The sequence below is a fragment of the Magnolia sinica genome, chromosome 4 (genome assembly GCF_029962835.1).
Source record: "Magnolia sinica isolate HGM2019 chromosome 4, MsV1, whole genome shotgun sequence".
Lineage (NCBI taxonomy): Eukaryota > Viridiplantae > Streptophyta > Magnoliopsida > Magnoliales > Magnoliaceae > Magnolia > Magnolia sinica.
The window spans coordinates 15462360-15477943 of NC_080576.1; the positions used below are offsets into that span (position 1 = coordinate 15462360).

Sequence of the window (15584 nt, forward strand, 5' to 3'; positions counted from 1 at the left end):
ATTTGGGGTCATCTTTATTTATTTAAAATTTTTCTCACAATTGCTTAGCAAACGTTCAACAGCCAGCTGCCTACTTAACATCAATCATCCCTTACTTGGGATGGGGAATGTTTGGCACATCACTACCAGGCAGAGTTGATCACAGAGAACCCATAATTGCAAAAAAAAAAAAAAGGTTGGCATTTAGGGCTTTGAACCTAAAAGAAAAGTTTGCACGCATATGCATGCAAACACAAACACGCATGGAGATACATGTGAAGATGTGCACACATGTTTATAAGGGAACACATGTTTGATGGAAATGGGGATTGAAATCCAAGACAAGGTTGACCCAGCTAGTTTTGATTCCGCAAACTCATGACATCCTATAGCCTCAAGGTACATCTGGATTGCCCAGGGTGGCAAAGAGATGCAATCAACCTAAACCAATAAATCATCCTCCAATGCCGACCAAACCATCCACAATATGGAAAATGGCTTGTATTCACAGTGAACTCTGCTTGTTAGTTCTGAAGAATGGGGTCCGCTGAACATTCAGTAATCCACTCCATTGGTTTATCTCGCACTACCCTCATGGACTATGCATTTAGAATCTCCTCAAAATGACAACCCTTAAATTTCTGAACAACAGATAGGTGGTTTACAAGAGAAATACGGCAGCAGTCCACACTCAACTGAAAAATGAACCCAAGATTAGTGGCTATGACCTTCTAATCTGGGATTTGGGGGCATGATCCATCCAGACTAATGTGAAACAGATCAGTGGTCTGAATCGCTGAAACATGAGCCCACTTGTCAGAACAATAAACCTAAGTACACTGCAAAGCCTGTATAATTCCTCATAACATCAGATTCAACTAATAATTAATGACTCAAAAGTACCTGTGAAAAGATTCAATTGTACTTTTATAGAAAATTACCTCAACGTTAAGCCCATTTCCATTTCAACGCAATCCATGAGATTTACAATCAAAGTTAAGCCCATTTCCAATTCAACGCAATCCATGAGATTTACAATCCTTGAACAGAGTATCAAGTGTCATACGATGCCTTAGTATCATAAACTCCCCAAAGAAATGCAGAAGGGACCAATATATGGCCTCTCAAACGGATAAAGACATGCAACCAGCCCAATCTGGACCGTGCAAATAATGGGTCAATCCTGAAAACCAGACTGCTTGGATGATCTTCTTTTAACCAAGGGATGAAGATGTATGAAATTTTGATACAAGAATATGGTTTCACTTTCACCCAAAAGATAAATGCATTTCATTATTCATAGTTACATAAAGTATGTTTCATTTTAGGAGATAAAAAATTACAAAAGAAGGAGAAACAATAGAAAATAAAGAAGCGGCTGAGGGCGTATGAGTTAGAAAACATGTATGGACTGATTAAGACGACGCACACCCATCTTGATTTTGAAACAAATTCCATTTCTGCTTTTGATCGTGTTTGATTTTTAGGGCTTCTTGGATTCGCTTTTGGTTGTGTTTGATTTTTAGGGCTACTTGGATTCTTCTTCTTCTTGGGCTGCTTGCTTCTTGTTCAACTTGTAGGAACCGTAGAAGTAAGAGGTGAAGCCCCAAAGGCAGAGAGCCAGTGCCATTCCCTTCTCTCCTGTGAACTTCTCTTTGAAGAAGATGACCCCTGCTATCTCCGTGAAAGGGAGGAGAGTGGCACTCAGGATTCCAGCGAAGAGAGATGAAATGCAGAAGACGAGGCCGAGAGTTCCCACGAATATCATCTGAAACCCAGCAGCAATCCCAAACAGCACCACGTAGTACTTGGCCTCGCCGAGTTCATACTCTGCCGCCTCCCTTGAAATGGCCTGCTTATAAGAAAGATGTAAATTGTTAGAATCATTCACTTAGCAGGTTCTTGAGCTTTGTCCGGTCCAAACATTAAAGAAAATCACACGCTGACGTGGCAGATGAGTATCAGATCCTAGCCTTTCATTTTGTGGATTCATCACCCCACAGGCCAGATTATTTTCTATAGGGGTGCACCAGACCCAGGGGTCCTACTAGCAAGCTATTGTGGTAGGCCCTCCACCACAAGAAATTATTTTAATATCATCTGGGCTAATGGCCTAACTTCTCGGATGTTGAAAAGTGGGGAAGAAAAACCACAGTCGTCTTAGTCATTTTATTTTACCTACCACATCTTTTTGTACAGGTGGTTAGACTGACTCAGATAAATGGCTTGGATCTCAGAAACGTGTGCCATAATGCCCACATGTGTGAATGAATACATTAGCAAGTTATGAGTAAATGGTTTCTTACCTGGAAATCCTTGTTAATAGTCATCCCAATAGCGCAGAAAATGGTGGCAGACATGGTGGTGCAGAACTGAAACTGCATCACCACCGGATAAGTGATGGCTTTCCTAGCCTTGGCATATGAGAGCTCGATGCATGGATATGCGAATCCCAACAATGCAGAGGCCCCGAGAGTCATGATGAAACCTAGCAAATACTGCCCGTTGGTTACATTCGCAGGACGGTCACCGCTGTTGCGAAGCCCAAGCAACACCGACCCAAGAGTCATCAACACCACGGCGTTGATGGTATAGGCAGTAAATTTCTGCTTCACGATGATGAAAGCAAAGAATGCGGTGAAAGCGAGCTGGGTGGCGAAGAGTAGAGAGGATGTGGAGACAGGAAGGAATGAAGAACCCATCGAATACATGAAGTTATCGAGACCCATGAGGAGTCCGATCACCACACTCGATATAAAGAGCTTGGGCTCCAGCAGGAATTTCATCCCGCGAGCCCGTTCCCGCATGTAGACAATGGAGAGTGGGATGAGGAGGATTGGGAAACCAGCTGTCTGCAGCGAGCTAGTTAGCCATTTCCTACTCCCACCGTGGAGATAGTAAAGCCGTAGAAGCATTGGGCCACAGATGGTCCCTACCCCGGTGAGAGTGCAGTTGAGGGCAATTAGCCACCATTTGACAGTGCGTTTTTGGATTTCCTTTGGTGATGAGGATTCTGGAACTCCTAGCTCCATCCTCTCAATGCCCTCAATGTTCATGGCCATGGCTCTTCCCACTCTTTCTACGCTGCTTTCTCACCTTTCTCAAGTAAGAAAGAAGTGTTTAGAGAAGAGCAGTAGACTCAATTCTACTGTCTTGAGTGATTTTGAAAGGTGAGAGGAGAGGTTTATATAAACTATGTAGGGAGAGAGAGAGGGGGGCTTACAATGTCATTGGTGACTACGACGAAAATTTGGACGATTCAGATATTATAAAGGAAAATAACCGTTTCCGTTGCTTTCATAGGCCGTCACCATTGACCAGTGATTATATGTATACATGTGCTCTTGCTGCCACCACGAAATTTCTTATTTCCTTTTGCTTGGAATATAGGCAGAACGGTCTTCGTTACTCGCACCAATACAAATGAGTGGGTCACACATCAATGATGAGTCAGTGGGACATCTGAATCCATCCCCAAGGAATTTCAGTACGGTTTGCTTCCTTCAGCAAAAGGAGGTGAACCCTTGGATTTTAGGAGATGGAGCCTACAAAATTGGAAATTAAGAAAGTTTGGGTGCAATTGTTAGACATTGCAGCCACCCGTGCATGAAATTCTGAGACAAAAATCGAAAGACATGTTAACATGACACGGATTGCTTACTGAGTAAACTCAGTATGCTATACTGAGTAAATTCTGCCGAGCCCAACTGTGATGTATATGTCATATCCATGCCGTCCATCCGTTTTTCCAGCTCATTTTAGGGCATGATCCCAAAATTGAAGCACATCGAAAGCTCAAGTGGACCACACCACACATAATGGTGGGGATAATGATATCCACGGTTGAAACCTTCGTAGGGTCCAAAGTGATGTTTATTTGTCATCCAACCTGTGCATAAAATCACACAAGGGAAAACACAAATATCAGCTTGATCCAAAACTTCTGCAGCACCAAATAAATTTTCAACAGTAGAAATTCAGTTCTCACTATTTCCTGTAGTGTGATCCACTTGAGCTTTCGATATGCTTTAATTTTGGTTCCAACCTTAAAATGATCTGTAAAAGCAGATGGACTGCGTGGATAAGATACATACATCACGGTGGACCCACAGAGTTTAGTCAGTACGCTAATCAGCCCTCTTGTTTACAGCTATTAAACACCAAAGCCCACACGAGTGGCGCCCCCTATCTGGTAATCCATACCGTTGATCTAACAGGCTACTCTGTGGATTGGAAGATGCTCTCGATCTTTTTGGTTTTCTTTTTTTAGGTTAGACGTGGACCATTGCTTTTTTGTTTGGGCCATCTTACTGAAGATTAGGAGACTCCAAAGACCTTACACGTGGTTAGCGAACAACGCGATCCGATGATCCTAGACATCCAAAATCTGCCCTTGAAGATGAAAAATCTTAAAGGCCGACATTCAGCTGGGAGAACTGATAGCTAGGATTGACTATCAGCATGAGTCTCTACCGACAGCCATCAAAGCATGAATTTCAACCGTGAGCCATCAATTTAGATTCCACTAAAATAGAAAATGATAAGATACCACACGAAATAAAGAAAACGAGGGACACAACTAAGTACCAACAGCGAAGGATGCTTCTCAAGGATCCAGCGCGTGTCATCGCCCATTGGTGCCCAATTGCTGAGTGGACCAATGATCGGGACCGTCCAATCTGTGGAATCTATGCTATAAGGGCCATCTACAGAAACTAACGTTGACAGTATAATTGTGATCATCACCATCTGTATTCAATTGATGACAAGGGTTAGAATAATTACTGATGCGTGATCAAGGGGTAGTTGCTTATTTTGTGATAGTTACTACAATATGGACGGTTCAAATCATCGGGCCATCTTTAGCATGTACCCCAGCAGAAGGAGATAGACGCTGTATCATGAGCCGCCAAAGTAGCAAAACGAACTAGAATGAGACTTTTGGCCTTTCTTGCATACATTGGTTCCTCTCCCCGCAAATGCATGTAGTCAGCCATGTGATCATTGCCATCAACGTCGGTGCAGGTTGTCCGGAATGGCGGGCTCCACGAAGTTCGGATATTTTATATAGGACAGGCAACGTACCCGGTTTAGGTACGGCAGACGTCTATGCAAGCCAAGCCCAGAAAGTAAAATGGGCCATCATTGTCAAAAACAAAAGCCACGCGGTCGGCTGTGATGGTTATGCACTGCCTGGTCTTGGTCCAGGCCAAGACCGAGCTAAGCCACCCATACACAAGATCTGAGCTGCTCATTACGGATGTCACGTCATGCATGGTATCTGAGAAAAATGCCTTTGAAATCTTAAACGGGCTGGGCTGCGTTGATGGACTGATATTTGTGGCCTGTTTATTCAATGGGCTTTTATTTTTAGCCCGGGCATGGTCCAAGAGCCTAGTATTCCAGCCCAAGCTTACCTGAAGCAGGCCAGGCGCGAAACCGGATGGGCCATTCCGGACAATTGATCGATTTAGTCGGGCGCGGATTAGCTACTGACAGATTGAGTAGCGAGACTGGCTACTGAAGTGGCGTCACCAAGTTCTGTGGGGCCCACCATGATGTATGTGTTGTATCCACACCGTTCATACATTTGGAGAGATCATTTTAGGGCATGATCTAAAGAATGAGGCAGATCTAAGGTTGGATTGGAACCCACCACAGAAAACAGAGGGGAGAGTGATGCCCACCATTGAAACCTTCCTAAGGTCCACCATGATGTTTATTTGAGATACAAACTGTTCATATGTTAACGCAGACATGAAAGAAGGAAAAGCACAAATATCCGGTTGATCAAAAACTTTTGTGGCCCTTAGAACTTTTAATGGTGGGCGTCACTCTCCCCGATATTTTTTGTGGATATAAAACATACATCATGGTGGGACCCATAGAACTTGGTGACATCACTTCAGCAGCGAGTTCCCTGCACAACCCGTAAGTAGCTAATCCGCGTCCGATTTAGTTTGTACTTGTAACTGGTCGAAAGAGCACTATCCGATATGGGGTAGCTTTATCACGAAAGAGAGGAGTTTGCTTGCGCCGACCATCGTGATTTTCATCCCAAGCCATCTTAATAATACGGCCCACATTTTGCGAGGCTTGAATTTTTAGACACAAAAGACAAGTCAGCTGAAAATGAAAACATTATATATTGACAATATATTTGTATATGATTATTGCCTCTTTAATAAAACCTCTAGTATGGGTCACCTTCACGATGTAGGAACGATCACAAAAACCACATATGTTAAGCCTATGATACTACACTGTTTTCCCTGCAGTGGGTCCCATGTGCAGTACATCCAAGCCGTGCAAAGGGTGACTCCCATCATGGAGATCACCACGTTGAAGGTTAGGATCCTTACTCTTGCTCCGGTGGTAGACTCTTAGGAGTTTCAACACCCGGTCAAGGGTTCGAGTATCCATGGGTGGTAAAATCCCACTATAGCATGAGTGTGTGGGGGTGTTTGTGCTTGTGTAAATTTTTTTTTTTTAAAATCTACTTGTTGGGGGACCGAGATGAATCAAGTGAAGTAATCCAATCGCATCAATCAAGCACAAACCATGTTTTTGAATGATTTAAGATATTTTAAAAACAACACTATTGCATAGTCAACCTACTATAGAATGTGTCACAGATACGTTCTTAGCATAGTTGGGCCAAAAGAAGGTGGACTGTAAATTGATTGCAACTTTTGATCCGTGTATTGTTACGTGGCACACAATCTATCAATCTTTACTAAAACAGGTCATCCGATGTGAACCAACCCACATAGTGGGTCATATCTGTCCGTTTTGTCAAAAAACGCGAGCTTCAGCTCAAAAACAAATTTTTAGATTTTTTTTTTTTTTTTACTATTTTTAATAATTTCGAATTTTTAAAATATTTTTCTATTTTTAGAGTTTTAGATTTTCTTCCTTTTTAGAAATAACTTATAATTATGTTAGGACTCTTCTAGCAAAAGTTTATTTGAAATTTTTATTTTTAAAAATTAGGCTTTAGAAGAGTTTTAATAGAATTAGGTTTTCTATTAGAGTTAAAAATTTCCTATTTTTGGTAATTACAAATTTAGATTTTTTCTAAAATATATTAATGGTGTAAAGTACATAGATATTAGACATTCATCAATGAATTTTGAATTTTATAAAATTTATTTTTCTATTTTTCTTCCTTTTTTCCTCATGGATTTGAGAAGTCTCTGTGAAGAGTCCAGAGAAGTTCCGTGGATTTGGAGTAGTCATCCTCGAGGAAGATGGTGATCGACCTCATCATTCTCCTCGGGCCGATAGCAAACAATGAATGTATGAACCAAAATCTTGTAAACGGTGATACAGAGATTCATTATCTTTCAGAAAGAATAGAAGCTTACAACCGGAAGAGTCAGTTGGCCATATAAGGGCTACAAGCAACATTCGACCATCTTGCGGATGCGTTAATTCTGCCCCGAGCCTTAGGCAATGCTCAACCGTCCGTGGTTGTTGTACGTCACAACCCTGATTTTCGTAAAGTACTACTAGTGGTGAATCGTAGGGCTACACTAAATGATGCGAGTTCTAACAACGAGGACCTCGATGACGGCTTTACCCGACGACAAGTCCATGGAGGCGATGGTTTGGATCATGTTGAAAGAGACTATCGAGGTAAGGTCGAACTTCCTAGTTTTAATAGATTATTACATATAAAAGATTTCCTCGTCTAGCTTGTCGAAGTAGAACGATATTTCGATTACATGGATGTGCCAGAGCATAAAAAGGTGAAGTTGGTAGCTTTCAAATTAAAATTCGGTGCTTTTGTATGGTGAGAGCAATTATGACTTTCACGTGTCACTCCTTAGTAATTATGAGCAAGTATTATTCCAATAATACCAAAATTATCGAAAGGGGAATCGAACCGTCATATATTACACCGAAGAATTCCAACGGTTGATAACACGGAACGACCTGTCAGAAATTGAATCGCACGCCACCACTTTGATCATGAGGAAGTCGTTATACATGTTAAAGGTAGAAATAATTTTACAACAACACAACATCTTTCAAACAAGGTGTCACGCCCCAAAATTCGGTACCCGAGTTGGCCAGACCCGACTCCGAATCTCAGGACATGATTCAATTTTAAACATTCACCACACTTAATTAAAACTCATTACAATAAACAATATTCATCAAATACAATCTTTAACTATTACAGCCTAAACTCACTTCTAAGTTCCTGCTATACAATTTATTATTATTGTTTTTTTTAAATACAAATACAGATATGGCTACCACTAAGCCGATGGTTAGATCCTCAGTCTGCTTCGCCTCGACTAAACTCCAAGACCTGAAACACTGTTATTTTGGGTATGAGCACAACCGCTCGTGGGATCTTATCCAACCAAATATGAAATTTCTAGATTTATATCAAACGAATAAATAATAAAAGTACTTTCTGAAATTTCAAAACATGAATCAAAATATTAAATATTTCATATGACATGAATGCGATGCTGGAATCATAAAGACGTACTGAATGCCACATTATCATGAATTCAAGAATACAATTAAATAATCATCACATCTTACAACACCGTACCTAGGTGTATGACCACGTTGCATTAACGCCCACACACCAGTACCTCATGGTGAGGGACTCATTTATACGTTAGCTAGTCAGACTACTGCTCCAGTTGTACCTCTGACGTATGTCCGCGCACACAATTGTACTCATACGCCGTACACAAAGGAGACTCCGAAGGATCCAACGGGTTCTAGGGTCTTTCACCCAAGGGACACGATTGCCCTACTTGCTAGCTTTAGGGTCTCTCACCCAAGGGACACGATTGCCCTACTTGCTGGCTTTAGGGTCTCTCACCCAAGGGACACGATTGCCCTACTTGCTAATACCACAATCAGTTTCTCAATTTTCTTTCTTTTTCCATAATTCCGTAATCAGTATAGATGAATGCATGTCATGAATTATTCCAAAATCAGTAGCGAAATAATTTAATTATTTAAATCCCTATACAATAATGCAAGTTCTATACAAATGTGTAGAAATTCGATGCCGTAAAAATTCAATTTCTGAAATTTACTGAAACATCAAGCTATTTTCTTTACCATTTTTTTAAACCAAAATTTAAAATCAAATTAATTAATATTATTTTAAACTAATTAATTTAAATCAATTACTTAAACACAGATTTAAGGTCTAAATCTTAACACCAAATTTCAGAAATAAAAGTTAGATTAAAATCTAACTTTACAAGTTAATCAGATTCAATAAATGCTAAAATTTAGAAAAGTAGATATTACGTATAAAGGAATTTAACAATATTAATTTGAAGTCATTATGTTAAATAAATAAATTTTTCTAAAATAAATAAAATCAGAAAGTTCATAAATGGAGGAGAATCACCCACCTGATATTTGGACCGTCGATTTCTGGACTAAATCATACGCCCACGACCTACTTAGCGTCGCATGTTAGACCTGACCCACGCTTACGCTCTCAACGAGTTTCTCCCACTGACGCAACACATGGCATAACTTGCTGTCTACACTTGCTGGATGCGTGAGAAGTTGAGTTTCAGCACACCATCTACCAAAAGAAAATAACACCTAAGTGGTCTATTTAATGAATGGTTAGGATTTCAGGTTAGTCTATTTAACCATGGCTGTTTCTAATCAAGGTTTTCTACTGTTCGTGTTGTTGGGCTGATATGGTATGTAAGATGAATTACCGTTTTACAATCGAAAATGTCAACAATATAAATTTTTATTTGTAATTAATAATTCTATATATCTTTTTGTTAAAACTTTAATAATTCAAATACTTAAATAAAATATTATTTTTATTATTATTTAATTTAGAAATTACAGTAAAACAATGTACAAGAAATTTTATTTAATTTCTAACTTTAATTAAATTAATTTTTTTTTACTTAAATAATATTAAATATTAGCATAAAAATATTTATTATTTTAATCACTAAATTCTAAAATTAAAATTTTTATTTTATTTATCACATAAACTTAACAAATACACACACACACACACATACGCACACATATGTATTGAAATAACTTGATTATTTTATAACAAATTTTAATTTCTTTTTGATAATTCATTGAAAATGTATATTTAGGTTTAATCGATAAATTATTTAAATTTTAATTTAAACAAAAATTTTGAACTACAAGGAAAACATTTTTTTTTTAAAGTTTAAAAATCTAATATTATATTTTATTAAAATTTTAATTTAATAAAGTTTTAAATACACATTAATCACTAGAATTCCAAAATATAGATATCTAATCAATTTAGTTTCAATTCCAAAATTTTAAAAATTTTCTTAAACTTAAGTTCATTTAAATTTTAATTTAATTAACTCTTCAAATTTTAGAATTAAAATTTGGATTTTAATCTTTACAGAATAAAAATTATCACACTAATTTATATAATATAACATTAATAATGTAATTAAATTATTATTAATAATTTAAAATTTATTATTATTATTTTTTTTATCTAACTACTTAAATCTAAATTCAGAATTTTATTATTATTTATTTTTAAATCTAAATTGAATAAGGTCAAGGAAGATATTAATTTAGATTTTAAATACTATTACTATTATATAAATTATTTGTTACAACATTATGTAAGTATGATTAACTTGGCTTTATAATTGACTATTTAAATTAATAAATTTATTTTTATTTGATACATTTAATATAATTATTATATTACTTTTATGTTAAATTGTTAATATCATCATTTACATAATTTTTTTTTTAAATAATAAATTATATTTATCACAACTTTTATATATTATCAAATAAAACTTTTCTATTTTGTTACTTATAATATAATCATATAAATAATATTAACTACATGTGTATTAATTATGTAATATAATATTATCTTACACATGTTTATTTTAATTATGTTATATATTTTGTCATTATTTTTTTTTTTTTTTTTGTAACCTATAATTATATTGTATTACTACTATATTATTATGAAACATAATATTTATATTTTACTATACCTTAATGATCTTATAAACCTTTTTATTTTATTTTATCTTATTATAGATCTTATTATATATCATATTAATACTAATTATATATTACAATTATATAATTTATAATTTGTTATTATTATTATATATTTTTATTTTATTTTCATAATCATATTTGCTTATATATACTTATCAATCTTACATCACTTATATTCATAATTCTGCATAATGAATCATCAATACTTTAAATAATTAATTATATGTTCTGTTTGTACTGTAAAATATTGTAAGATATTATAATTTATTTGAAATTTAATTTAATAATTTTTTTTAACAAAGCATTTAAGAATTAATAAAATAATTTTAAATAAACTATTTATTTTATTTTATAAATTTATTTTATTTTATTTTATTTGTATATAAATTATTTCAATATTAAATATTTAAAAAAAGAATAAAATAGAAATTCCTAAATAAGTAGATTCTCTACAAAAAGATTTAACTGATAATAATATTTCTACGAAAATTTAGATCAAATAAACATAATAAAACTGAAAATAGTAAATTTTAGGTTAAGATCACCTACCTTAAAGTCTGACGATCCGGTCCCGCTTTAATCTCTCTCTCTTGATTTACAGCGCTCTCTCTCTCTCTCTCTCTCTCTCTCTCTCTCTCTCTCTCCCACTCTAAAATTTTTTTTTTTAAATTTGATTGATTCCTTCGATTCTTTCTCTTTTTCTTTTTGTTTTCCTTTTTTATAAATGGATGCGTAATGGAATGGAGGAGTCAAAATTTTGAGACGGTTTCATTTAGTGGGAGGTTCGGCCGCCATTACCGCACAAAAAGGAAGGAAAGTGGAGAAAGTGGTTTAGCCGTGCGGAAGATATAACTTTTTTTATTTTTTTATTATTTTTATTTTTTAAGATATGGTGGGTCCCACTAACAATAATTTAGATCTAATCCGTCCATCATCTCGGCCTGGTAAAGAGAAGATATAAGGCAAAAATTGAGGCTGATCCGAAAGTCAGGTGAGCCACACACAAGCGGACGGTGGGGTTGGTTCCCACAAAAATGGATTGTTCTTGATTTTTATTTTATTTTTTAACAACAATCCAGTGGTTAAGATCAGATTAATTTTAGTGCACATTCAATAGTTGATGTTGGCTAGATTTGGATTAGTTAATAATTAAACACGTGGTCTTAAGTATATGAGTTGAGAGAGTGCATTATAAATAAACTTATATATATTATACAAAAATCATGTAATCATTAATGACATTAATTAATAGTTCACACTAAGCAAAACGATCACACATCAACGGTTATAATTTACATGAGCCGATAGATGCATGTGTGCATGGGTGCGTGGATGTATGCATGGGTCTATGTGTGTATACTCCAATGAAGGTAATTGTACATACATGTATGTGTATGCACGTGTACCAAAATTCTGGGTCATTACATTCTACCACCTTTACAAGAATTTCGTCCCCGAAATTCAAGCACACCCACCAAAAGGGCTGATAAGGATACCTTTATAATCAGTTGTGTGTCTAGATGTTTACTACATTCCATGTATACTAGTTTTGTATGAGTACAAGCGTGTGTAAATTACTACTCAAATTTAGGTTATTACAATCTACCCACCTTACGGGAATCTCGTCCCCGAGATTCCATCGTACTCACAACCACACTTTCACTGCGCACTTTGATGTGCTTAAGCGTACGCAACTAAATGGATATACTAACAACATACACAAGTTAAGAACAAACAACATTTACATCATAAGAAATAATATACAACAAGGATAAACATAAGTTGCACTCTATCGTTAGTATGTTTAGGTTTGTGCAAACAAATATAACTTCAGGTTCTCTAAAATCTACTAGTAAGCTCGGTTACAACCCCTATTTAAACTCATAAAAACTTTAATTAAATTCTATCTAAGCACAATGATAAAAGTTAATATCGAGTTCTCTAAAATTCATACTTAAGCACTAGTGTAACCCATACCTAAGGTCCTCAGTATAGATCTAATCCCTAAGCTCTGATACCAATCTGTCACGCCCCAAAATTCGGTACCCGAGTTGGCCAGACCCGACTCCGAATCTCAGGACATGATTCAATTTTAAACATTCACCACACTTAATTAAAACTCATTACAATAAACAATATTCATCAAATACAATCTTTAACTATTACAGCCTAAACTCACTTCTAAGTTCCTGCTATACAATTTATTATTATTGTTTTTTTTAAATACAAATACAGATATGGCTACCACTAAGCCGATGGTTAGATCCTCAGTCTGCTTCGCCTCGACTAAACTCCAAGACCTGAAACACTGTTATTTTGGGTATGAGCACAACCGCTCGTGGGATCTTATCCAACCAAATATGAAATTTCTAGATTTATATCAAACGAATAAATAATAAAAGTACTTTCTGAAATTCCAAAACATGAATCAAAATATTAAATATTTCATATGACATGAATGCGATGCTGGAATCATAAAGACGTACTGAATGCCACATTATCATGAATTCAAGAATACAATTAAATAAACATCCAAGATCAATTACAACACCGTACTCAGTATATGGATATGTTGCATTAACGCCCACACACTGATACCTCATAATGAAGGACTCATTTATATGTTAGTTGGTTAGACTACTGCTCCAGTTGTACTGCTGACGTATGTTAACACACACAATTGTACTCATACGTCATATACAAAGGACACTCTGAAGGATCCAACGGGTTCTAGGATCTTTCACCTAAGGGATACGATTGCCCTACTTGCTGGCTTTAGGGTCTCTCACCCAAGGGACACAATTGGCCCACTTGTTGGCTTTAGAGTCCCTCACCCAAGGGACACGATTGCCCTGCTTACTAATACCACAATCAATTCCTCAATTTTCTTTCTTTTTCCATAATTCCGTAATCAGTATAGATGAATGCATGTCATGAATTATTCCAAAATCAGTAGCGAAATAATTTAATTATTTAAATCCCTATACAATAATGCAAGTTCTATACAAATGTGTAGAAATTCGATGCCGTAAAAATTCAATTTCTGAAATTTACTGAAACATCAAGCTATTTTCTTTACCATTTTTTTAAACCAAAATTTAAAATCAAATTAATTAATATTATTTTAAACTAATTAATTTAAATCAATTACTTAAACACAGATTTAAGGTCTAAATCTTAACACCAAATTTCAGAAATAAAAGTTAGATTAAAATCTAACTTTACAAGTTAATCAGATTCAATAAATGCTAAAATTTAGAAAAGTAGATATTACGTATAAAAGAATTTAACAATATTAATTTGAAGTCATTATGTTAAATAAATAAATTTTTCTAAAATAAATAAAATCAGAAAGTTCATAAATGGAGGAGAATCACCCACCTGATATTTGGACCGTCGATTTCTGGACTAAATCATACGCCCACGACCTACTTAGCGTCGTATGCTAAAACTGACCCACGCTTACGCTCTTAACAAGTTTCTCCCATTGACGCAACACATAGCATTAACTTGCTGTCTACACTCGTTGGATGCGTGAGAAGTTGAGTTTCAGGACACCATCTACCAAAAGAAAATAACACCTAAGTGGTCTATTTAATGAATTGTTTGGATTTCAGGTTAGTCTATTTAACCATGGCTGTTTCTAATCAAGGTTTTCTACTGATCGTGTTGTTGGGCTGATATGGTATATAATATGAATCACTGTTTTACAATCGAAAATATTAACAATATAAATTTTTATTTCGAATTAATAATTCTAAATATCATTTTGTTAAAACTTTAATAATTCAAATACTTAAATAAAATATTATTTTTATTATTATTTAATTTAGAAATTACAGTAAAATAATGTACAAGAAATTTTATTTAATTTCTAACTTTAATTAAATTAATTTTTTTACTTAAATAATATTATATATTAGCATAAAAATATTTATTATTTTAATCACTAAATTCTAAAATTAAAATTTTTATTTTATTTATCACATAAACTTAACAAATACACACACACACACACATACGCACACATATGTATTGAAATAACTTGATTATTTTATAACAAATTTTAATTTCTTTTTGATAATTCATTGAAAATGTATATTTAGGTTTAATCGATAAATTATTTAAATTTTAATTTAAACAAAAATTTTGAACTATAAGGAAAACATTTTTTTTTAAAGTTTAAAAATCTAATATTATATTTTATTAAAATTTTAATTTAATAAAGTTTTAAATACACATTAATCACTAGAATTCCAAAATATAGATATCTAATCAATTTAGTTTCAATTCCAAAATTTTAAAAATTTTCTTAAACTTAAGTTCATTTAAATTTTAATTTAATTAACTCTTCAAATTTTAGAATTAAAATTTGGATTTTAATCTTTACAGAATAAAAATTATCACACTAATTTATATAATATAACATTAATAATGTAATTAAATTATTATTAATAATTTAAAATTTATTATTATTATTTTTTTTATCTAACTACTTAAATCTAAATTCAGAATTTTATTATTATTTATTTTTAAATCTAAATTGAATAAGGTCAAGGAAGATA

The 15584-nt window shown here is 34.5% G+C and overlaps 1 protein-coding gene across 1 annotated transcript; it reads right to left on the reverse strand.

The window, feature by feature from the left end:
• Positions 1–1239: 1239 nt before the first annotated feature.
• On the reverse strand, positions 1240–3135 carry LOC131242557 (purine permease 1-like). Its single transcript, XM_058241276.1, has 2 exons — positions 2286–3135; positions 1240–1831 (listed from the first exon to the last, which is right to left on the reverse strand). The coding sequence occupies exons 1-2, from the start codon at positions 3039–3041 to the stop codon at positions 1508–1510; spliced, it is 1080 nt and encodes a 359-aa protein (XP_058097259.1). The 5' UTR covers positions 3042–3135; the 3' UTR covers positions 1240–1507.
• Between the last annotated feature and the right edge of the window lie 12449 nt (positions 3136–15584).